At 40.7% G+C, this 26,978-nt stretch overlaps 1 protein-coding gene across 2 annotated transcripts in view; it reads left to right on the forward strand.

The window, feature by feature from the left end:
• ece2a (endothelin converting enzyme 2a) overlaps positions 1–26,978 on the forward strand; it is a 74,647-nt gene that overhangs the window by 27,983 nt on the left and 19,686 nt on the right. For both annotated transcript variants that reach the window (XM_058067068.1, XM_058067069.1), the window contains exon 4: positions 4,384–4,667. In XM_058067068.1, the coding sequence (XP_057923051.1) occupies positions 4,384–4,667 (284 nt within the window). The remainder of the gene's footprint in view (positions 1–4,383; positions 4,668–26,978) is intronic.

Genomic DNA, 26,978 nt, shown 5'->3' on the forward strand with positions numbered 1-26,978 from the left:
AATGAACCATGATTTGTTTACAAGGTAACACACAGTCACCAATTCTATTTGCAAAAACAAAAACACAGGGGTTGCATTTGTTATTTCCAGTTGCTGCAGTGTTGTTGCATGTCAGCATTCTCTCCTTCCATCTACTATGTACCTAAACCCATCTTGGACTGGCATAAATACCAAGCATGCCTCTGACATCATGGAGTTTCCACTGCGGCGCTTGGCTCACTTTAGAGATAGCTGCTTTGATATTTCATACCTCAGGCTCAATCGCAGGGGTTCCCCACCGATCCAACGACTCGCTGGCCCACTCACCCACTCACCTCTGCTGACCATAGATGGGCCCAAGAGTCTGTTGTTTATGTGCAGGGATGTTACTTGATAGATCCTTTAGGCAAATCTAACAGTTTGTGTTAAGAGGCTAGAAAGCAATACTGTGGAGGATGCTGGGGCATTCTTGATTTGTTTGGATTTCTGAACTATCACCATCATAAAACTTTAATTGTACAAGCAATGTTTTAAGTAACATTTTAACATTCTTAGCATTTTTGTTTGTTTCTTTCGGCTTTTTCCTGATTTCAGAGTCGCCACAGCGGCTCTTTTGATCCGCATACTGATTTTGGCTTGAGCACTTTATATTCCTTTATAAACTTTAAATTAAAATTAGAATTTTCACAAAGATTATTGCCACAAATGTCTGTCATGGTACAACCTAACAAGCTAGTCAAATACCCAAACAAAGCATCAATGCATTGATGACTCTCTGAAGAAGACTGCATAGTGGTTGTTTTAGAGTTGGAACATAAGAGATAGATTCCAGCCGTGTAATCATTTAAACATCATTGTGTATGTGTATGTGTGTGGGTGGTTTATTTGTTCATGGTATGCACCCAGAACGCTGGAAACTCCTTCCAAGCACTGCACTGTGAGGCATTCAAGCACACTACGTTTTTTTCCTATGCTTTTTATGTCATTTCGTTCCAGAACTTTGATAAAGAAGGTGAGAAACAAAATTCAAGAACAAAGTTGTAGCAAAGTACGCAGGTAGTAGCTGTTACAAGATTGTAATGTAGGTTAAGTAGTTCATATACTGTAGAGCAGGGGTCTCAAACTCAATTTACCTGGGGGCCACTGGAGCTAGGGTCTGGGCGAGGCTGGGCCGCATCAGGTTTTCCAAAAAAAAAAAAAAACGCATTTATTAAAAACAGAAAAATGAATAAACTTTGCTTTGGTTCCGATTTTCTACAAGAAAAGCTCTGATAAAACATTCCACTGTTCTCAAATATCTTACTTTTTATTTTTCTACACAAAATAAGATGAAAAATAAATGAACAAATCGAGAATAAAGAAAATCAATCTGTAATAAATATAATAATAATAATAATAATAATAATAAAACGGCAAATAATAAAAACTTAAGAAACCACATATAGTTGGTGGGTAGACATTATTTTTTCAGATTAAAATGAACAAAGCATTATTAGAGCCCTGTAGACATGACAAAACACGACTATAGTCACATTTATACTCTTTTTATTTACAACATATTGCGCAACTGCAGGGTCTTGTGACACATGCTAACTCGCAAACTAGAGAGCTAGCGACCTAAACAGTAGCCTCCATGTTATTTCCTTTAAACTTAAAAAGCCAAAAACTTACCACTTCCACACGGATAGGGAGGATAACTATTAACAGTTATTTAACCTTTAACATGAACATTAATGAAACGTAATAGTTTTTTCTGGGTACATGATACCATACAGCATCCATATCAAACTTGCGGGGGCCTCAAACTAGTGTCCTGCGGGCCGCATTTGGCCAGCGGGCCGCGTGTTTGAGACCCCTGCTGTAGAGTATATTGCAGGAAGAACATTGTAAGGGAGACCCAAGACAGAAAGTGAGTGGAGCCAATGTGTGTGTAATGACTCACTAGCCACACATTTCCAAGCTAAACATGATGGTAAGCAAAGGCACCGGCAGGATATCTAAAAGCAGAAATGGAGCATTGCCACATTATTCTTGTCAGTTCACTTCCTCAAGATATTTTCCACACTGTAATAATCACATGTATAGGCTTTGGAAATATAATTTCCCATGCATGTGTGTCCTACTTGTACCATAATTGAAGCCTTGTTTGTGCAGGACTTCCTGTCTAGGCAGTATGCATCACAATCCTCTGAACCAATAAACACACTCTTGTGGAAGAGGGATGTTCACTGCAGTTGCCAGTTCCTTAAGTGATGACTGATATAACTTTTCACATTTTCCATCCTATCACATGGATGCATGCTCACGAGGTGATGTGACACCTCCAACTTTAGTCTCTCTCTCTTGCTATGCCACTCGGTGTAATGTTGTTATGATGCACTCTTACTTGGGTCATCTGGAGGCTTCCATGCTCACAGCAGGAGAGTTTAAAGGCTTATATGCACATTTTACATTTTTACATGCAACCATCATGAAAGACCCTCTGTCTGTTTTGGATTTGCTGCACGATATTGTACCGGATGTTATTAGATCATAGGGATATACCTAATAAAATGTCCGGTAAATCACTGTGTGTGTGTGGGTGTGAGTGGGCAGACAGGCAGGCAGGCAGGCTTTAAGTTCACAGGCAACGGCTGATGTCATTGAAGTAAAACGGGGCTTGTGTCCTTGATGACAGCTTGGCAACTAAAATTGTCGTGACAACCCTGCCGGAATGAAGCGGCATGTGACACCCCTTCCTTACTGCCGAGTGCATGGAAAAAAGAAAGAAAGAACACACACTCACATAGCTGTGTTTGGGAGGGGGGGTGCCTTTGGAGACAACGTCTGGAGTTCCCAGGGATTTTGGGACCACCGTGGAGAATCACCCCTAGGTCCCTTTAATGTAATTAATGGTGGATAACAACTAATCTGGAGTGAATATCAAATTCATATTTCATTGAATACGTCCATTACGATGCTTTTGACAAATGTATTTTTGTTTGTCACATAACTTTTAGCGACTTTGTCCCACATTTAGTAATGTTAGATGTTTGCATTGGTGAGTGACTGCACTGTATCATACTGACAGCTGTTATTAATATTTTCTCCATGTCATGGAGGTAAATAGCGTCTAGTATTGCGATAATTCATGTAAACACAAGGAGAGCACACACACACACACAGAACCTAGAACCAAGTAGCTGAAGACGCTTTGGAGATATGTTGTGGAGATGGAACATGAAGGTGCCTTATAGCTATTGCTAGAATTAAAAAAAAAAGTTCAATGTGTGTTTGTCAGCAGACACATCTTGAATTTTATGGTTGCTTCTTAAATAGAGTAAAAACGTGTCATTTGTAGTCAAGCTTCTCTTGTCATTTTGATTTAAATGACATCTGTTGGAAAATATGGAAGCATACATGTAATGAAATGGGAATGAAACTCCTGGGAAGCATTCACCACTATTCTATTATTTTATAATTTATTGATAATTGCTCTCACTGTGGTATGCTGGAGTCCCAAAGATTTACAAGTAGCTTTGACCAGATTTAGTATTTGCTTTGACCCTTAAGTTGTATCACTTCTGGGGTGCGGGACTTCCACTGTACACTGACACGCACTTTAAATCACTTTTTTATCTTGCACATCAGTCTTGCTCTCACACTTACGAAAGCAAGACTTGTTTGTTTGTGTTCTGCAGTCAGTTCAGTCTCAGCTTCCCCGCACATGGAGCGTGAAAGCTTTACTTTGTTGGCACAGCGCAATTTCTTTTACATGTGCTGCAAACAGGCTGGTGCATGTGTCAAAGTGAATTATAAATGAGTTCCTGGGTGTGCTAACTGATTCAGTGGCCACCATCTTCCAAAACAAGTGGCAATTAGTACAGAAGCAAGCAAGCTGATAATAAGCGCAGCCTCATGTTTACAGCTGAGGTGTCAATGCCGGCGGATGTTACAGCCTCACCTGTCTCACACCCTGCTTCTTCAAATCTCATGTACAACATGTTCACTGTTTAAATTGCAACATTGGAAGCAAAAATCTTTAGTTCAGATTCATAACATCACTATTGTACATGTATCCTCCTCTTCCTCCTCCTCCACCTATGAGTCATCTCATCTCATCTTAAATGTGAGAGGCTGCATCTTCTTCCATGCTAAAGTACCTCCAAATCTCATGACCACTTTTTTTTCCCCTGCCTCCTGATACCAAGCAACTCATGTCCAATCGCTGCCATGGTGACATGAGCATCAGCTTGATCAAATAGACTGTTTGCTCCTGTCACATCAACCACAGCAGTTGTTGCTGATGAAAGCTGTTCAGTCACATGCTGCCACTATTTTCATCGCACCATCTATCACGCATACAGAAAAAAACATATGAAGCATTTTGAATCATTCTGATTTCTTGCTGTTTTTATTATGCAGGTTGTGGAAATAGCGGTATGAGCGGTGAAATGTATGACGCCGGTTACCGCTCCATCACCAACGTCGATTACTCCTCGGTGTGCATCAGCACCATGAGTGCCAGGTATGCCTACTGCTTGGGTATGAGGTGGCAGCAGATGGATGTCCGCCAGCTCGACTTCCTGGATGCTTCATTTGACATTGTTCTGGAGAAGGCCACGCTGGATGCCCTAATGGTGGAGGAGAAAACCCCCTGGGAGGTGTCCCCTGAGACTGCGCGATTCATTCACAAGGCCCTCACTGAGGTATCGTTAAAACATGCTACACTGCAACAGTCTCAGGCCACCACTAATTTTATTGCCTTAATAAACTTTATCATAAGTCATCATTGATAGTGAAACTTGAGGACATACACAATTAGCAGGATTACACAAAAATACACAACTGATTTCCACCAAATATTACTAAGTGTGTCACATGAGTCTAGGAGATGACATGACATTTTAACGTTACTTTTAAGCAAAGTACAATGAAAAAAAATGTATACAAATATATGACAATATATTGCAAGCTACTAATTTAATTACACACTTCTGGTACCAGCCTCGCCTCCAACCACTGAGACAAAAAGAGACTGTATGACTGACAAAAGGGCTCATTCTGTTCATGCCGGTGTTCTATGCAACAATCGGACCAAAGTGATGAAACCAATGCGAGTAAACTCTCTTCCTGCCTGTTTGGAATCAAGAGACGAGGAAAACAGACACACATGCAAATGGCAAAATTATTAAGTTCATTTTCATTTATTGTGTAATAAATGTATTATTGTCCTCATATACCGGTATCCATTCTTCCAATGATAAGAAAATGACTTCAGTATTACTGTATTATCATCCCTAGTAGCAATGCCATAATTCAGTCTTGGTTGCTTCTGTTCTTGCGATACCGCTTTTCTCCAAACAAGAAATCTCATCACGTTTTAATCCTGCGACACCCTTAGTAGTTAGAATAAAAATATATAAACTAACTAAATAATGTAATAGTAGTAGTTTTCAAATAATTATGTACATTAAGCATGTTGATATTTTCATATTGAATGCTGATTAGCTTCCAGTTAAGCATGTCATTAGCTTGCCATTGTTTGGTTTCAACAGTTTTATGGACGCTGCTCTCCTCAGTGTCAACATGTGTGCTCTTGTGCATTTGCACATGTAATGTTACTCAGTGGGGTTAAAACGTGACAAGATTTCTTGCCATGTGCATCTGTGTCTGTTTGCCTCATTTCCTGCTTCCAAACAGGCAGGAAGAAGATTCACTCTGTGCATTCGTTTCAGCACCTTGGTATATTTGTTCCATAGAACGACTGCATGAAAAGAGTGCCTTTTGTCAGTCAGTGGGTGGAGGCGGGGCTGCTAGCATACACACAGGGTAGCCTTGTGAGGAGAAATGTAATTTAGTAGAAAAACTGCAGTATTGTCATTTTTTTATTGTACTTTAGTTAAAAATAATGTTGTTAAAATCCACTTTCGTCTCGTTGACCCCATCTTGTGCATCATCACGTCCCGGGAACTGAGTGTTTCATGACACCCATTACGCAACATAAATGTTTTCCTCTGCATTTCGAGCAAGGAGAGTCAGCCACTCCTGCACAACGACTTGACTCCACCACTGTAGGGCAGTTCATGGTTCTCAGCACCGAATCACTGCACCACTTCATATCTCCACTCAGCTGACTTGCATGATGCTGAGCACCACTAATCAACCACGGTGTTTCCACCTTTTCCCACGCTTGACCTTGACACGCTAAGCGGCAACACCACCATCAGCTGGAATACAGTCGTTGACTCCTGAGCTGTGATTTGCCAGTGAATTACTCACTGCTGCGTTTTAGAGAGCCGCTGTATTAGTTTGAAGTTTAAAGTTCACTTGCTTTTTGCTGACTCGCGTACATCGATAGAATGTGTAATTTGCGGTAAAAGCAACAGTGCAAAAAAGGTCAAAGTGAAGTGAGTCGTTTTATTGGACGCTTCTGCTGGGTAGAAGCTAATATTTATTCATTGTCTATAAATCAAGAAGATGATGATCTTTTAAACAGCTTTACTGAAACAATGACGGTGCATTTTTGCTTAATATGTGGTGTGGTTGTTTGTCTATATGTGTGATTGGCTGGCGACCAGTCCAGGGTGACAGCTGGGATAGGCTCCAGCATGCCCGTGACCCTTAATGAAGTGGTAGAAAATGAATGAATGAATGTTGCAACAGTGATGTCGTAAGATCTCGCTAAGATTTCTCATTGGGAGAAAAGCTGTATGGTGAGAACATGGCAGCCAGAAGCCAGTCAGACTGAACTATGGCATGGCTATGATGGATGATAATACAGTAATATGAAAGTGGCAGGGTGCGCCTAGGACCTACTTCACAACATCAGTGAGTGATGTGTGGTATTTTTTTTTTCCCACCGGTTTTACAGCTGCTTGCTACTTATTGATATCCAAGCAGAAGCTGTAGCAATTCTACATTTGATCAACTTCACTTAAAGATTATGTGCCTTAATCACCGAGCAGTTCTATTGACGCTCATTACATTTGGCTCAGGGCTAGCTTTCAAGTACCGGTTCCGTTTCACAACACACCTCATACATAGAAAAGATCCATGGTGACAATTTAGCGGCATGGTTGCTATATTTAGCAAAATAAGGATGAGCTTTCTTGCATCATGCATTTATTTGGTAATGAAATACAAGCCAAGGTGAAGCATCGGATGAGCAGGCGTGCAGGAGTGAGCGTCATCGATGTGAAAGCTGGTAAACAAAACAAAATGAAAAAAAACTCTCCATCATGCAACCCAGCCCTGACACCAACATAGCCAAAAAGGCATAGCTTGGAGACACATAGGTGTCCAAAGTGTGGCCCATTTGTGGAATGTGGCTCATTACAGAAATAAAATAAACAAAAAGGCAAAAAGATATACAATGTAACAAGAAAAAGCTATGTTGATGTTGATAGTTGATAAATGTTGATAGTAATAACTAATAAAAACACAAAGATTTGTCTTTAAATCTATGTAATAGCCCTTAAGGGTTTAATTTAAGAACTGATATCTAGCATCTCGACCATCTCTGTGTGGAGTTTGCATGTTCTCCTCGTGCATGCGTGGGTTTTCTCCGGGTACTCCGGTTTCCTCCCACATTCCAAAAACATGCTAGGTTAATTGGCGACTCCAAATTGTCCATAGGTATGAATGTGAGTGTGAATGGTTGTTTGTCTATATGTGCCCTGTGATTGGCTGGCAACCGGTCCAGGGTGTGCCCCGCCTCTCGCCCGAGGACAGCTGGGATAGGCTCAAGCACCCCCGCGACCCTCATGAGGAAAAAGTGGTAGAGAATGAATGAATATCTAGCATATCTTCCATGGTTTTCCCGATAATAACCAAAACTACTTACTTTTAGTTGTCATGTTTTCCATGACTGTATTTACATATATTGTTTTTAAGTTGTAATTTATTTTTTTTTAGTTGATTTAAAATCTGAGGAAAATGTCAAAGTCAAGCTAGTAGGAGTGTTTTTTTGTGGGGGGAAGGAGTAGGGATTGGGTATTTTTTAATGTCGGTATCAATCACTCCGTTTTTTGCTGTTTGCTGGTGGTGCCAGAATGTGATGTATTTTATTTCACTTGACATATAGTGATATATATATATTATATATTTATAATATATATAACAGTCTATAATAATAGACTCTATTTATAATATAACAGTCTACCTTCTGAAGGGGAAATACTATAGCGAAAACACAGCCATTCCGTAGCTGGCAACACAGTACTGTACCAAAATAATGGTTTTGCTGACAGTCAGGCATGGTGGTGGTAGTGTGATGGTCTGGGGTTGTCTGATTGCTACTCGCAATGGGGAGCTGCCGTTCGTTGAGGTAGAGTCCAACATGATCTGGGTCTGAAAATGCTATGGAGGACATGTTACAGCATGTGTTCAATTAGCCAATATACCGCCACTTCTCCACTGACTCTTGGCAAAAAGCTGCATTTGATGCACTCGTGACGTTTACAACTCAGGGCTCTAAAAATGAGGTATTAAAAGGTTACTTTGTCATTTTTATGCTGCACTGTATTGAGCCATGCAGTAGACAGACGTGTGACCTCGGCATCACATGGATCAAGCAACACAAATTAGTCTTGGGTGTTTTATCTCATCCAGATGGAAGAGTAAAAGAAGGCTCGCCAGATGGGAGGATTTGACGTGAAGAAGATGTTTGCAACACCAACACTTTCTAACTCCTCATTTCCACTTTGAATTCTCTCACCTGCTGAAAATGTGTGATTGCGTATAGCTCGTCTGTTTTTGAAGATCTCCGGCATCTTTTCAGATGTAGGTCTGCTGCTCTCTCACTGCAGCTCTGCAGTCACGATTCCATTTTTTTTTTTTTTTGCAGCAATGCTGAGGATGCCTCCACAGCCTTCTCGTGCAAAAGCTTTTTAGTTTTTTTTAATAAATGGAACTGACACAGATAAGAGATAAGGAGTAAAGGAAGGAAGAGAGAAAACTGCAAACTCCCTGAGTGTTGGAAAGGGAGTTCTGGTGGAAAAGGGGGAGGTGATGGAGGCAGGGGATAGAGGAGAAAAGTACGTGATGGTGCAGAAAGAGAGAGAAAGTGAAAGAGACAGCGGTTAATGAGCAGGGCATCCACGTGAGAGGGGAGTAAAGTAGGAGCGCACTTTAATTTGAAACCTGCTTTTCCTTTTTTTTTTTTTTCTTTTTTGCTAACAGCAGCACTGTGACCCATCACCAGCTTTGCATCTCACACCTACTGGATGACACTGCGGTTCAAACCTCAGTCATTCACCAAGGACAGACATACATATTTAGCTCTGGTTGCTAACATGTGTACACGCAAATAGAAGCACACGGTATATAGACGTGATGGAGCGCCGAGGTGTGAAATTTATCTTACAAGCCTGACTGTGAATGACTCTTGGCTGTTGCTATGGAAACTATCTCAGGATATCATCACTCTTCTAATTGTTAACTTTTTAAAGAGTCATTTAGCGGGAGCAAAGATGAGACCTTCAGATCCTTCAGACAGCTGAGGCTTTAGTCGCTATGGTTTAATGTCACAAAGCGTGAGCTTTTGGTCTATTACAGGGGTGTCCTAACTTTTTCCACCGAGGCTCGCTTACCTAAAATCAAAGGATTTTGTTTTGTTTTGGCAGTTTTCTATTAATACAGATTGAAACATTTGGGGCTGGCCTCACAGCTAGGGTTCAAATCCACCCTGGACCATCTCTTTGTGGAATTTGCATGCCCCCCCGGTGCATGCGTGGGTTTTCTTCTGGGATTCCGGTTTCCTCCCACATTCCAAAAACATGCTAGGTTAATTGGTGACTCCAAATTGTCCATAGGTATGAATGTGAGTGTGAATGGTTGTTTGACTATATGTGCCCTGTGATTGGCTGGCGACCAGTCCAGGGTGTACCTCTCACCCGAAGACAGTTGGGATAGGCTACAGCACCACCACGACCCTCGTGAGGATAAGCAGTAGAGAATGAATGAATATAGTGGGAACAGTTTTGGAAAGGCCCGTTTCTGTTCCCAGTACACATAACGTCCATAAAGTTATGCTTGGATAAATTTGGTGTAGAAGAACCCCATCAGACTCCTTTCGAATGATCTGGATTGGGCTGTCCTGGATGAACAGACACACTCCCGTACGAATGTTTACAGAATGTATTTGTCACGTGTTGGTGGACCATTTAGTTTGTCAGCCACACAACACAAATGAATGGGTCACATTCACCTTGTTAAACATTGTCTTACCACTCACAAGCCATAATCATGTCATGACATCATCTTCAGAGTGGCGTTCATTGACATTGATTGCTTGTCTCTGGCTCCTGCTGAGGACAGTCCTAGAAAGCTTGGACGTGGGCCCAGGGGAACATTTCTATCACACCCACACACACACAGACACACACAGACACACACAAACTGTATGTATGGATGTTTTCGTTACAGTCGCTCCTGCTGGAATTATAAAGAAGTGTACAAATGTCCGAAAGTGTTATTTGTCCATTTTTAGATGGCAGGAATCCTTCCTGGTTCACAGAAGATAATTTAACAATGACAGGCTACTACAACTACTTCCAGGTTGATGGAGTAAGGGGGATGGGAAAGGGAATAGTGACTCAAAAGGCAAAATACATTTCTGGAACAATAATGCACAAGACTAGACACACACAAACTAAAAGCACATCTAAAAACTTCAAGGTAGGGCTTAACAAGAAGAAACTGATGTTTGAGTTGGTCACCTGTTCAGACACAATCTCAAGTTCTTGTTTTTTAATGCACAAGATTAGACACATGCAATCCAGAAAATGATATGTAAATGTTACACTTAGGGGGGAAAAGTGGGCTAATAAATTGACAATAAAAGCACAAATACTGCAGATTTCAGAAAACAACAGATGGAATGATACAGCACTCTACAAGAAGCAATGAAGTCTGTAAAATTAAATAATAAAAAAATAAAAAATCCAAAAATTGTTATAACTATAATGATAAAAATGGTAATATTAATGATGATTATAATAATGGTGATAATAATAACAATAATAACGGTAATAATGATAAAGATTATAACGATAATGACAATAACAATAATATTACAATGATAGTAATAACAGGCGAAAACAAGACTGTGGCATGAACATGATTATATCTTGCAAAAAGGGGTAGGCATTTATAAGCTTTTGCTTCAGCCTACTCCTTTTCGGCTTGTGATTGTGATGGAAAATTTTATATTTCACAGGTATAACATAGGTTACACATTGTGTGAATTACTTTATGGCCTTTTGTAGAGCTTCAACATTTGCATCCGAGCACATCCTGCTGTTCCTTCAAAGATGGTGGCACAGCAGGAGGCTATCTGTAACCTGGGGTTACCTTGATCAAAGCTTTACCTTCATGGGAAAAGGGGACATCAGGATGTCCCACCAAATGGCTGACCCTAGGAGGTTGTCTCGCATGGGTGTGACAAACCGTGCCAGAAGAATGGGTGTGAAGGCTAACCCCCATACATGAGGGTGGCATCGGGGGAGTGACAAGAAAGTCTCTTTTCTCTTGTAATGTAATTCATTTGCATGCTATGGAGTATAAAAGTTCCCGCCAAGAGACCACTCTTGGCCAGACACCTACAGACCGCCATGCATACTGTGTGTTGTCTGACCCCTTTGTTTTGCAAAGGTAATAAAAACTGCCAGAGCTATGTATTTATTTCAGGCATTCTCTATCCTACTTAGGATGATAGAAATTTTTTCCACAACATGATCAAATTGTTGAATACAAATGTAAATAATGGAAAGTTATATTTTGATTGATGTTTCATATATTTGCCCAAATAAAATATAAAAAAAACAAAAAACAGTGCACTTTAAAAGTGTTGTATTTGTAGTATTTCTATGAATATAATAAATGATGGCCGCACGGTGGATGAGTCGTTAGCATGTTGGCCATACTGTCAGGAAGACCTGGGTGTAGAGTTTGCATGTTCTCCCCATGTATGCGTGGGTTTCCTCCCACATTCCCCAAAAAATGTGGGAGGCTGGGGAAAGACAGTCCAAAGACAGCTGGGATAGGCTCCAGCATGGCCCTGTGACCCTCGTGAGGATAAGCGGCATAGAAAAAGGATGGATGGATAATGGATGATGGCATAGTACGTCACCAAAATGTATTGTTTGACCCAAAAGTGGGTCACTGATCCATTCTGGGTGGGTCACAGAAAGCAATTCAAGCACAATCAAGTATATGTAACATAACACAATTTTTTTTTATTTTTTTAAATTTTAGTAATCTTCCTCTTTGGTATATATTCATTGGACAGACGGTGAAATATCTGATCTTATTTAGTGCTTGTTTGATATTTCATTTTAATGAATGCATTATTTGTATGCTTATAAAATTTCCACAGCGTGTCGCAGGTTGAGACCATTCGAGGTCCCCTGATCTAACACATTAATGCGCCTTACTGGCAATCACTTTTTCAGGCTGTTCTCCACACACTCTGCACATGGATTACACAGTATTTGTTGGAAGATATGCAGTACGGCTGTTGTTTTGCCGTTTCTTGTGTGTGACAGAGTATTTCTAAATATCTACTTCATTTTGTGTGTTGGTTCGAACCGAGGGAGAGGAGCTGTGCAGCTATTTCAGTTGCCCCTGGGAGAGCGTCTGTGTGAATTCATGAAACTTAAATCGTAATTAATATTAACAGCAAAAGTCTATTTTTGTATCCGTGTTTTTTTTTTTCATATGATGTATGCGCATGGCTGCTCATACACACACACACACCCTTAGATCTGTGTACTCTTTTGCGGTGTTTATGTATCTGTGCATTCGAGCACTGTAAATATTTTGTGTGCGTATATGTGTGAGAGAAGGGGGAGTAGGTTGGCCCAAGCAACTCTCCCTCCCTCCCACAGCTTGAGCAGAGGGAAAAGTAGAGCAGTGGAGCACACGTGAGGTGGTGAGAGCGTGGATTATTGCACTTGTCTCTGCGCATGTGCAAGAGATCCAAGCCAGGGATGAAAGACTGCATGAGCAATGTGTTCATACTGGCACTGCATCTTTAAACATACTATATATAATATACTGTATGAGTATGTATGCAGGGTGTGCCGAAAAGGAAATATAAAGACAATGCTTCTTAAAATGTTTCCTTTTACAATGTAATTTCATCTACAGATATTATTTATAATATTTTAATCTAATTCCAAACACTGCTGTTAGTCCATAAGATGACAAAGCCATCTGCGCAAACATGACTTGCTGCTTCTTTTTTGCTTTGTTTTGTTTTTTTGTTAGTTTTTTTTTGCAAAGGCTGAGTAACTATTCACATCACAAAACATAGGACTAGCAACAATAGTGTACAAGAGGAAGGGAGAAGTTTTTCATTTTCACAAAACAGTCCAGTGTGAAATGCCTTTCACAGATTCAAGTATTTTTCTTTTGCTGGAACTCCAACCACTTGTCTTTAGCAATTGTAAACAAATGTGGCTTTCCCTTTCCAAATAAATACTTTTTACGCCTACAACCACGGCCATGGGCGGCACGGTGCACGAGTGGTTAGCGCGTAGACCTCACAGCTACGAGACCAGGGTTCAATTCTACCCTCGACCATCTCTGTGTGGAGTTTGCATGTTCTCCCCGTGCATGCGTGGGTTTTCTCCGGGTACTCCGGTTTCCTCCCACATTCCAAAAACATGCTAGGTTAATTGGTGACTCCAAATTGTCCATAGGTATGAATGTGAGTGTGAATGGTTGTTTGTGTGCAAACTCCACACAGAGATGACCGAGAGTGGAATCGAACCCTGGTCTCCTAGCTGTGAGGTCTGTGCGCTAACCACTAGACCGCCGTGCCGCCATTTTATTGACCAATAATAATAAATATTTAAATCTCGTTAATTGATTCAGTTGTTAAAGAGTGTAGAATTTATTCATGGATTGTTGACTCAAAGTTGTTATTCATGTTCTGAGCCAGTTTCGGCCTCATCCTGGTCCGCCTTCACACAGTTCACCTTCAGCTCCACTGTCCCTCCACAAATGCTCTCGTTAATCCAGCGATAAGGTTTGTCCCTGCTGTGAACAGGAAAGCCCCCCGGAGCTAGAGGCAATCCCCCTGTTCTCTTTTATGCGCCTGCACTCCTCCATCCTTTACCACACACAAACACACAACAATTCAAGTTGAAAAGAGCGTCCACCGGGATATAATGTGTCCAGCAAATGCAGCGACATGGGTGGGCAGATGCAGCTGCGTTAAATGAGCTCAATCTCTTAAATGTGACTGGATGCTTTACTGCACACGTCTCATGCATTAATCCACACTTTATGCACTCACGTTTGGCGCACTTGCTCCCCCTCCCTCTGGCACTTCTGAGGACTGTTAAGGTCTGTTTACATGCGCTGACTTCAATGCTGACACATGCACAGTTCAGGCTAAAATGCTTTATACCATGGCCACATTGTTAGTTAAAGGTTTTTTTTTATTGTGTGATGAAGTTGTGTTATAGATATAATATTTGGTTAAAGCAGTGCTTCTCAAATATTGGAATGGGTGCCCCTTGGGCGAGATGATCTGTTGCGGAGCGTGAGAGGCAGGGAGTACTTTCAGTGTTAATGTACAGACCGGCCAACAAAATTATTGTACTCAACATGCAATTTGACTCTTGAATACACTTATATGCTTCACTGCTCTCCATTTTGTTGCATTTCATAGATTTCAGTTTTGAGTTCCGTCTGTACAGTCCAGATAAATATCAGTTTCTCTATAGTATTTCAAACCAGAGGGTGGAGTATGGCAGAATATAATTGACAACAACATTCATTCATTTTCTACTGCTTGTCCTCACGAGGGTCGCGGGGGTGCTGGAGCCTATCCCAGCTGTCTTCAGAGGCGAGAGGCGGGGTACACCCTGGACTGGTCGCCAGCCAATCACAGGGCACATATAGACAAACAACCATTCACACTCACATTCATACCTATGGACAATTTGGAGTGGCCAATTAACCTAGCATGTTTTTGGAATGTGGGAAGAAACCGGAGTACCCGGAGAAAACCCACACATGCACAGGGAGAACATGCAAACTCTATACAGAGATGGCCGAGGGTGGAATTGAACTCCGGTCTGCTAGCTGTGAGGCCTGCGCGCTAACCACTCGTTCACCGTGCAGCCCTGAGAAGATTTTACACTTATTTAACATTATTCGCATCCCTCATCACCTTTGATATTTTTGTGGAAATCCAATCATCTGCACCATTCTAAAGGATCCAGGTAACTTCTAGCATCATCTCAACTGGGGTTTCTAAAGTGTTTCAAAGCCAACCCTCCCCTCTGATAATACAATAATGCATAATATAAGGATAATAATTGCTAGATAATAGACCCTACATAATAGGCCCACATACTGAAAATGAAAGAATGCAAGGGCCGCTTTCTGCACATGTACATATGACAAGAAGTTATACTATAAATTTCCTGTAAGTGCTGTTACAGAAATGCACTAAGCATAATTCTTAAATCAGTTAATGAATTTAGTTAATAGTTAACTTAGTCAGCTCATCATAATAATATACAACCTTTTAACGTGTTTTTAAGCTTCAATGAAATAAATAAATTATTAACTAAATCCATTAACTGATTTAAGAATTATGCTTAGTGCAGTTCTGTAACAGCACTTACATTTCCAGAAAAAGCAAACAGCAAATACAGTTAAACGGCATATTATAGAAGGGCCTTTTATTGTGGCCAACCTGAGCATCAGCATCTAAAGAAGCATTCCGTTTATATTTTGTGTAATGTTATGTTAAAAATATTTTCGTAATATTATTTCTTTATTTTTGTAAAAGTAATGCAATTTTTGCGCTTCTTTTTTTCCTGTTGAATTGTATTTTTAGAAAGTGCTTCAGGCCAGTAAAAAAGCAGTTGCGGGCTGCACCTTGAACACCCCTGTACACTACGGATTTTGAAAACTGATTTGAAAACTTTTTTCCCCCTCAACTACTGTAGAGCTGCCTCATACAGTGAATACACTGACCTTGAACATTCTAATCAACTATAAATGTTGAGCTTAATGTATTGAAAAAGTATGTATGCTATTTATGTAAAAAAAAACGATGACAATAATTTTACCATAACAGCTTATAGTATTAGCACTCTGAGCACTTCCTAAGAAAGCACAATTAAGGCAAAAATAATTTGCACAACAGTAAACTGCCTCAAATGGGAACAGAGAAGGGGGTAGACCCCCCACATACCAGCCATCATTTGTATGTATTTTAAGGTACAGATTGTATAGCATTCTGAAAAGGACCTATATACCTTGTATAGCATACCTGAAAAGGTAATTGTGTCTTTCCGACAGTCACACATTGTGGTTGTTGTGCCATGATCTGGGGCTGCATGAGTGCTGCTGACATCGGGAAGATGCGGTTCACGGATGGAAACATGAATTCCTACACACACTGTGACTGTGTCCTTTTTTTGCATAGAACATTATGTTAAGGATATGAGAATTGAACTCCCACAACATAAGAAATACATGTTAGAATTGCTCATGTCATGAGTGCCACTGATTATTAATAGTAGTATTAATATGGTAGAAACAGTGATGGGACATGCTCTCCCTCTTTTCACAGCACATGCAATGAAATGTGTCCCGGAGATTATAATAATATAGCAAGATTGTGTATTAGTGTGCTTGCATGTCGTTGTAGTTACTGTAGCTCAAAGGAGATTTAGAGAGCAATAACCGGAACGCTGGTGGGGAGGTGAAGTAAATAACTCAGCCGCTCTGTCCAATATGATTCAAAAGGGGTGAAAGACAAACAGTGAGGGAACGTATAATACGTCTGTCAGAGCATCATAAACATTTCACATAAATCAATTGCCAGTGTGAAATATAAAAACACAGTAAAGTAAACACATACGCACACCCACAGCGGCCTGCTCAAAGTTGCCTAGACGACTGGTATTGACTACAGAGCCCTGTTCCTATGGAAACAACAGATGCCTAAAAGAGGAGTATCATTAATTGGATTAAGAGAGTATATCAGGGTGAGAGATGAGGAAGGACAGGAGCATGAAGCTGGACATGATGGCGAGGAAAAACACTAATCCATATTTAGAGAGTATGACTAGATGCATCACGTGGAAGACTTTGCAGGAGTGGATGACATCTAAGTCAAAGTGGCATTTTCATATTCAAAGGGAGGTAGGAAGAGAGGTGTAGTTCTTGTTTGCGCTTGCTAGTGTTTTGTTGTGCTTCACAGACTTGAATTCTTCCTCCAAACGATACCGTGCCACAATGTACTTATTGCACACTATTTGAATCTATTTTGGTGTGCATCATACATTAAAAGATCAACAACATACAAGCACGCAGGCAGGCAGGCTTATGTTCAAGCGTAATTACTGCAGCATGGAGAGACGGCATTAGGTTGCATGGAAAACTCCCACATCCAATTTAATGACAAAACATCACTCTGACATAACAGTCAGTCGCAGATGGATTTTGTATTATGAATATCTGATGATGTCATGTAGACAAAATTGTGATTCTTTGGAGTACAGTCATCCCTCACTTTGCGCTTCGAAGTCTGCGGCTTCACGGTTTTTATTAACAGATTAATAAATCATGCTTTTTCATGGTTCAATACTTTGAATTTATCTGGAATAATTGATTTTAAAAAGTAATAATGAGGGATTGCAGTGGGGCTTCTGAATCATTTTGATGCGGTGCTTTTATTGAGGAAAGAAGTCATCTCTTGCAACATCGCAGTTCAAATGTTGCTCTCTCGCTCTCTTAAAATATTGAAAGACATATGTCGTATTTTGGTCACCTGGCGTCAGCGATGTTACATCGATGAGACATGACGTTACACACTACCGTGTGGAAGCAGTAAGTTTCTTCCCCACTCCGTTTGAAACACTTTCTTAAAGAGGAACTGCACTTTTTAGCATGAAACCGAGCTAACTAGTTAGCCTGTCCAATTTATGTATTCTAAACTTAAATGGGATTGCACTTTTTGGGGGAATTTTGTCCATCATTCACAATCCTTATGTGAAACATGAACACATATTTCTTTACCTTTTCTGTGCATTGTACCACGAAAAAATGAGTTAATTTCAGCTAGCTTACAATGCTGTCATTGGGATACACCTATTTCGACTATGAATCCTTCTAAAAATAAACCTCTAACAACGTTGCATCGTTTGATGTACACGCTCTGTTCATGCATTAACACATACACTGATAATAACATGTAATAGATATAAAACTTCTTTCCTTGGCTCATTGATACTAGCTAACTAACACGATGCGTCGCTAATGGCTAGTCTCAGCGTCATTCACAGATGGTAGAGGTCTCGTTTTTGCTACAAAGACTCAACAAGACGCATTATTTACCTGAGGACTGGAGCACACGTCTTGTGCTGGAAGACACAGCCATCCCAAGGAGAGCGGACATCGTAAGTGTCGTCACCGCTGTTGTTGTTGACATAGCTAGCATAACTATGCGCCCTAGGAAAGCTGTTTCTATGTTTTTTTTTTAAATCTTTAAATCAGTAACGATACTGCAACTGTTACATTTGGAATTGGAATTGAGATCTGCGCCCTAACCACTAGACCGCCGTGCAGCCCATGCCGTTGTTGTATTCAATAAATTACGCACAGATCTGTGTGGTTGCTGCACACATCTGAGGTCATGTTGTTCTTCAGACCACAGACTAAGTTGAGACTGAACCAACAGCGCCCCTGCTGGTTGCAGCCAAGGGGTGCAACTTCAAAAGACAATTCAAGAATCAATTCAAACAATTGACCTAATTCTCAAGGCATCTTCTTAACTGATTTGCATTTACTATTCTATAGTGACTTTGAAGTAATTACATGTCAAAGCCCAGACCAGATAGCTGATAAAAGGTACAATTCCTGCACTGCTTTAAGTGGATGTTGGCTGGGGTCCAAACAACATGCAGCTGAATCCATCTCAGGTGACCAAAATGACCTTCCCACTTTGAGCTAATGGAAGCCAGCCATGGTAGCGCGGCAATTGGCTGCTTAAAGGAGTGGATTGACCCCCCGTTCGGTGCTAGAAGTAGACTTGTTTTCTGCAGGTACAAACAGATCATGTGACTTATGACTTATCTTATTATATTAATATTGTGTTTTAAGGACATTGGAATCAAAGGTATTTTGCAGATGCAGGTTCAGTCTGTTTTTTAATAAGGCTAGTAGTTTTATTACGCCTCCCCCCCAGTGATGTCCCCACTGATATATTAGAAATAGTAATGGAAAGACAGGGCCACAGGATCATATTATGTTCACCTCCACTCTATCAAGGCTAAGCAGCAAAGCCGTTGATGTATTTTTTTTGTCTCCTGACTAGATTAACCCCCTTGAGAGTGCATCTCCGGGTGCTCAGTAATCTGACATGAACCCTTCTCTGATATAGAACATCCTGGAGTGTGTATAAATACAAGGATGTATTTCCTTTGCCTATCTCAAAAGCAGCTCATCCCCAGGTGTCTATTCATTTTCATTCAACCACTGAGGAGAAATGCATCGTGTTTTCGTCTTCTCAAGCCTTCTGTCAATCGAGGCTTCAAATCTGAAACATTCTGCCCGCTTCGGGCCAGATGTGCAGGAATTCCAATACCGAACATTTGGATCCTGGTCCTGAACAAACATGCATACTCGCAAATGAATGCAGACACGTGCACACAGATGTGTAACCGTGTGGCCTCGAGTGTTGACGCTCCAGACGTGTAGACAGATATTATGAATATTTGGCATTGCAGAGTCAACTTACTGTAAATAACATGGAACCCTCTGTTATGGCTTGTCACTAGGCTGGTACTCCCTCGATACGTTTACCTTGGAAGAGGGCACAATTACGTACCTTTATGTTAATTTGTGGGGTGGCACGGCGGTCGAGTGGTTAGCACGCAGACCTCACAGCTAGGAGACCAGGGTTCAATTCCACCCTCGGCGTTTGCATGTTCTTTCCGTGCATGCCGGGTACTCCGGTTTCCTCCCACATTCCAAAAACATGCTAGGTTAATTGGCGAATCCAAATTGTCCATAGGTATGAATGTGAGTGTGAATGGTTGTTTGTCTATATGTGCCCTGTGATTGGCTGGCGACCAGTCCAGGGCGTACCCCGCCTCTCGCCCGAAGACAGCTGGGATAGGCTCCAGCATCCCCCGCGACCCTCGTCAGAAAAAAGCGGTAGAAAATGAATGAATGAATGAATGAATGAATGTTAATTTGTCTAAAATGTAAGGCACCTTGATACTCCTCAGAAGTGACGCTCCTCTCCAGTACCACATTCTTTTAAAAGGGGTATAAAATAACCATATAAATAGGTTTTTGCATTGAATTTTATTCATATTACTGTATTTTCCGCACTATAAAGCACACTTAAAAGTCTTTAATTTTCTCAAAAATCAACAATACGCCTTATACTCCGGTTGAACTGAGTTCCAAAATCTGTCAAACTTTTGTTGTGCTACCTTGGTTAGTGCTGCGCTTGATTGACTGTTGGACCATTTCCCGCTGACACAGGGATGTAATACGCATGCTGGCAGCAATAACCAATCATATACCAGAGAACATGACCAACATGGCCATGGCCAACCAGTTACACCACCATATGTGAATGGATTGTGGATTCTTGGGCTAAGGTATCTTCTGGGCTAAAGTAACTGTTGTCCGAGCTTTGCCGAAAGCCGGCATCATTGCTGAATAACCACCTGCCAAAGAGACTGACTCCCACAAAGATACAGTGAAGAAAATAAGTATTTGAACACCCTGCTATTTTGCTATTTCTCCCACTTAGAAATCATGGAGGGGTCTGAAATTTTCATCGTAGGTGCATGTCCACTGTGAGAGAGATAAACTAAAAAGAAAAATCCAGAAATCACAATGCATGATTTTTTAACAATTTATTTGTGTGATACAGCTGCAAATAAGTATTTGAACACCTGAGAAAATGAATGTTAATATTTGGTACAGTAGCCTTTGTTTGCTATTACAGAGGTCAAACGTTTCCTGTAGTTTTTCACCAGGTTTGCACACACTGCAGGAGGGATCTTGGCCCACTCCTCCACACAGATCTTCTCTAGATCAGTCAGGTTTCTGGGCTGTCGCTGAGAAACACGGAGTTTGAGCTCCCTCCAAAGATTTTCGATTGGGTTCAGGTCTGGAGACTGGCTGGGCCATGCTAGAACCTTGATATGCTTCTTACGGAGCCACTCCTTGGTTTTCCTGGCTGTGTGCTTCGGGTCGTTGTCGTGTTGGAAGACCCAGCCATGACCCATCTTCAATGCTCTGACAGAGGGAAGGAGGTTGTTCCCCAAAATCTCACAATACACGGCCCCAGTCATCCTCTCTTTAATGCAGTGCACTCGTCCTGTCCCATGTGCAGAAAAACACCCCCAAAGCATGATGCTACCACCCCCATGCTTCACAGTAGGGATGGTGTTCTTCGGATTGTACTCTTCATTCTTCTTCCTCCAAACACGCTTATTGGAATTATGACCAAAAAGTTCTATTTTGGTCTCATCTGACCATAAAACTTTCTCCCATGACTCCTCTGTATCATCCAAATGGTCATATGCAAACTTAAGACGGGCCTTGACATGTGCTGGTTTAAGCAGGGGAACCTTTCGTGCCATGCATGATTTCACATCATGACGTCTTAGTGTATTACCTACAGTAACCTTGGAAACGGTGGTCCCAGCTCTTTTCAGGTCATTGACCAAGTCCTGTCGTGTAATTCTGGGCTGATTCCTCACCTTTCTTAGAATCATTGAGACCCCACGAGGTGATATCTTGCATGGGGCTCCACTCCGATTGAGATTGACCGTCATGTTTAGCTTCTTCCATTTTCTAATGATAGCTCCAACAGTGGACCTTTTTTCACCAAGCTGCTTGGTAATTGCTCCGTAGCCCTTTCCAGCCTTGTGGAGGTGTACAATTTTGTCTCTGGTGTCTTTGGACAGCTCTTTGGTCTTCGCCATGTTACAAGTTAAAGTCTTACTGATTGTATGGGGTGGACAGGTGTCTTTATGCAGCTAACGACCTCAAACAGGTGCATCTGATTCAGGATGATACATGGAGTGCAGGTGGACTTCTAATGGGCAGACTAACAGGTCTTTCAGGGTCAGAATTCTAGATGATACACAGGTGTTCAAATACTTATTTGCAGCTGTATCACACAAATAAATTGTTAAAAAATCATGCATTGTGATTTCTGGATTTTTCTTTTTAGTTTATCTCTCTCACAGTGGACATGCACCTACGATGAAAATTTCAGACCCCTCCATGGTTTCTAAGTGGGAGAAATAGCAAAATAGCAGGGTGTTCAAATACTTATTTTCTTCACTGTAAGAGGGAACCCGGAATGTTTGATGGGCGAAATTGCCCAGCTGTTCAATTTCAGATACAGAAGATGAGGACTAACTTAATGAAGAACCATTTTGTTGCATTTCTGGGTGCTCTCTTTTTGCTGCAGTTACGAGTGTGAGTTCATGTTAAACAAGAAAATAAGGTTTTCTCCTGCATTCCACACTCTGCCACAGACTCCCGTCCTTAGGCGCTTCAACCAAATGTTTTAGCACGTGTCTTATAATACGGTGCGCCTTATGGTGCTGAAAATACGGTATATTTAAGCATCTGCTTCCCACACTATTTACCAAATCCTTCCATACTTCCATCCATTTTCTATGCCACTTATCCTCACTAGGGTCGCGGGTATGCTGGAGCCTATCCCAGCTGTCTTCAGGCAAGAAGCGGAGTACACCCTGGTCACCAGCCAATCGCAGGGCACATATAGACAACCATTCACACTCACATTCATACCAATGAAAATGATGAAACACATTATTATTGTCTGAATAGTTGGCCACACAAGAGACCCAAGATAACTTTGTCTTGCGTACAGTCAAGACTGGAGCTACATGAGTACTACTTGCACTGGGGTTCACTGAGGGAAACATGAATTCCAACATGTACTATTCTGAAGTAAAACATGATCCCCTTCCATGGGCCTCATGGCAGTTTTCCAACATAACGAGCCCAAACATACCTCCAAGATGATAAGTGCCTTGCTGAGGAAGCGGAACGTGAAGCTTGTACATTGACACTCTAAATCAGGGGTCTCAAACACGCGGCCAGTGGGCCGAATGTGGCCCGCAGGACACTAGTTTGAGGCCCCCACCTTGATATGAAAGCTTAATGTTGGTGCGGCCCGCGCAAGTTTGATATGGATGCTGTATGGTATCATGTACCCAGAAAAAATTATTACGTTTGATTAATGTTCATGTTAAAGGTTAAATAACTGTTAATAGTTATCCTCCCTATCCGTGTGGAAGTGGTAAGTTTTTGGCTATTTAAGTTTAAAGGAAATAACTTGAAGGCTACCGTTTAGGTCGCTAGCTCTCTAGTTTGCGAGTTAGCATGTGTCTCAAGACCCTGCAGTTGCGCAATATGTTGTAAATAAAATGAGTATAAATGTGACTATAGTCGTGTTTTGTCATGTCTACAGGGCTCTAATAATGCTTTGTTAATTTTAATCTGAAAAAAATAATTTGTCTACCCACCAACTATATGTGGTTTCTTAAGTTTTTATTATTTGGCGTTTTATTATTATCATTATATTTATTTATTACTGATTGATTGATTTTCTTTATTCTTGATTTGTTTATTTATTTTTCATCTTATTTTGTGCAGAAAAATAAAAAGTAAGATATTTGAGAACAGTGGAATGTTTTATCAGAGCTTTTCTTGTACATAATTGGAACCAAAGCGTTTTTTACCAAAGTTTTTTAAATTTTTTTGTTTTTAATAAATGCGTTTTTTTTGTTTTTTTTGGAAAACCTGATGCGGCCCAGTCTCACCCAGACCCGAACTCCAGTGGCCCCCAAGTAAATTGAGTTTGAGACCCCTGCTCTAAGTTATAGCCAACTTTTATGTTTTATTAATGTCCCTTGCTTGCTGATGTATGAGAGGTGTACTCACTTTTGTGAACAAAAAAGTGAGTCCGCTACTGTTGGTTCTGCTCCCGTTCCTGTTTTTCGTCACCACTACTTTGTTATCACTGAGATAAATACTAAAGAGAACACCTCTTGTGCTCATCCTATCGATACTGTACTCACTGAGCTGAAGTCTCACATAGGTGTCATGTGACGTAATGCATGGCAGCAAAGTGCTGGGTAAAGATTTGTTGTTGGTACATCGATTGGCGGAGATTCTGTGTGTCAACCAGCCTGCACAGCATTGCAGCGACCACTGAACAAGCTCCAGATAATTCTCCATTTATTTAAGTGACACCTCCCAACAGACCAGCAGCCAGCAGCTGTCAGCAGCAGGCTTTGGCAGGCACCACACACACACACACACACACACACACACACACTGCTTTCATATATCAGGTGCAAATATAGACATGAAGTCCAAAAAATGGTGTAAAGTCTGCAATCATCAGCAACTTTCATTTGTACGCGTCTTCGGTCATTAAAAAGACTTTGGTATTCAGCGTTAAATTGCACTCCGAAATGACTTCATGGCACGGCAAGACTTCATTAGCTCTAAAAGTCACGTTATGTTCCGATTCTGTCCTTGTACAAACGGCTGGCTGGCATTCCTGCATTAGAAGATCAGTTTTATGGCCTTGCTGCTGTGCTTTATGAAGAGAAGTCGTTTCTGCACAATGTTTTGCTATTGCAGGTTGTAGATGTTGTTAAAGTGATAGACCTTTTTAGCTGTCGTCAATGTCAAGCTTGGGTGGTTAATTTCTTTTCACACTTGGATGACAATTAAGCGTATGTACAGGAGATGCATACTTATTGTATCCTCGTGCTGACCTTAAACTGTCCCTGTTTCATGCAAAAAGTACACTATAATTGAAAAAAAAAACAAAGTATGTAAATGCGGGCCAAATGTGTCCCGCAGGACACTAGTTTGAGGCCCCCGCCTTGATATGAAAGTTTAATGTTAGTGCAGCCCGCGCAAGTTTGATATGGATTCTGTATGGTATCATGTACTCAGAAAAAATTATTACGTTTGATTAATGTTCATGTTAAAGGTTAAATAACTGTTAATAGTTATCCTCCCTATCCATGTGGAAGTGGTAAGTTTCTGGCTATTTAAGTTTAAAGGAAATAACTTGGAGGCTACCATTTAGGTCGCTAGCTCTCTAGTTTGCGAGTTAGCATGTGTCTCAAGACCCTGCAGTTGTGCATCGTGTTTTGTCATGTCTACTGGGTTCTAATAATGCTTTGTTAATTTTAATCTGAAAAAAATAATTTGTCTACCCACCAACTATATGTGGGTTCTTAAGTTTTTATTATTTGCCGTTTTATTATTATTATTATATTTATTTATTTATTACTGATTGATTGATTTTCTTTATTCTTGATTTGTTTATTTATTTTTCATCTTATTTTGTGTAGAAAAATAAAAAGTAAGATATCTGAGAACAGTGGAATGTTTTATCAGAGCTTTTCTTGTAGAAAATTGGAACCAAAGCGACATTTTTTAAATTTTTTTGTTTTTAATAAATGCGTTTTTTTTAAAACCTGATGCGGCCCAGTCTCACCCAGACCCTAGCTCCAGTGGCCCCCAAGTAAATTGAATTTGAGACCCCTGCTCTAGTCAGTTGAAGGAAAACTGCTGTTTTTTGGGATTTTTTCCCCTGAGCTTCAATCCTTATGTGTCACTTGAATGCATGTCTTTTGGGACACACCTAGTTTGACTATAAAGCCCTCTAAAAAAAACCCCTCCAAAAACAGCAATAATATTCAATTTAATTCACATCAACCAAGCTACAGCGTTATTGTAAACGCTAACATTGAAGAACTACTTTTCTGGCGTAGTAACACAGAGTCTCACTCACAGTACCACTCACAAGATCTCAGGCCACTACCGAGAGATCGCAAACGCTATCGGATTTGCTGCTGCATCGCCTGTGAGATGGATGGAATAAGCTAAAATGTTGGTGAACTTGTGGATACTGGCTTTCAACATCACGGGAAAGACTTGACGAGGTGCTTGTTTGCACTAAGGATTATGTTGAATTTAAGTATTGTGCTGAAAGGTACAGCTTCCCCATCAGTTATCATCCCAATTGAGAGATTTTATGCAATAATGCCTGTGTTTCACTGTGTTTCACGCTCTCTCTATGCTTCTATGCTAATGTTGTTCACAGAAGTAGCGTTCGTTGCTCTGTGAAATCAGTAGGAAGGAGGCTCTGGTCATGCTTAAAATGACCAACATACTGTAAGTTGGATAACGACTTTGCAGTATGTAAGAAGTGTCTCACCAAAATATGACACTCGGCCGGCACATGCATCCGAGTCATAAAAAAAAACTAAGACCGCCCCTCGGAATAACAACAACTAAGGAGAAATGTTGCTTTTAAAATGGTACAAAACACGACAGCAGTATTTGTAGTTCGAGGCATCTCTGGTAAGTTAAACGCTATCCTCACGTCGAATACAACTGAGGTTGCCTTGTTATACTGCTTATGCACGAGTATGAGATACCTAAGTATGGCAGAATATTTGCTTCCACTCTTAGTCATTATGCCTCTATTGAATGACAAATTACCACAAAATAGCATAAACACAATCAGTTTGAGTGGCGATCTCCTTTGTAAATAAAGTGCAGTTGAAATCTAGCCAGTCCTATAAATATATGACTTGCCTCGTTTGCCTTTTTTTTTTTTTTTTTATATAAAAGTAGCCCTGACAATGCTTAAAGTTCAGAGAAACCTGCACTGGAAATGAATGCATCTTGAAAAACAAGATGCAGATAACACTTGTTGTGGTTTGTTAATGTTTTTGTACAAAACGGTATAGATACCAACACTGTTAAAGAGGACCTTTTATGCTTTTTCCACTTTTCTGACCTATAAATGCAGTTAGAATGTTGTATTCTTGTGTTAAACGATGCCAAAGTTTCAGATAATGAGGTTTGCGCATTTGGAAGTGAGCCCTGAAAGGAGTTGGGGATGGCTCAAAACACTCAGTTTCAAAAGGCGTGGTAAAACTGCC

The sequence above is a fragment of the Doryrhamphus excisus genome, chromosome 3 (genome assembly GCF_030265055.1).
Source record: "Doryrhamphus excisus isolate RoL2022-K1 chromosome 3, RoL_Dexc_1.0, whole genome shotgun sequence".
NCBI classification, from domain to species: domain Eukaryota; kingdom Metazoa; phylum Chordata; class Actinopteri; order Syngnathiformes; family Syngnathidae; genus Doryrhamphus; species Doryrhamphus excisus.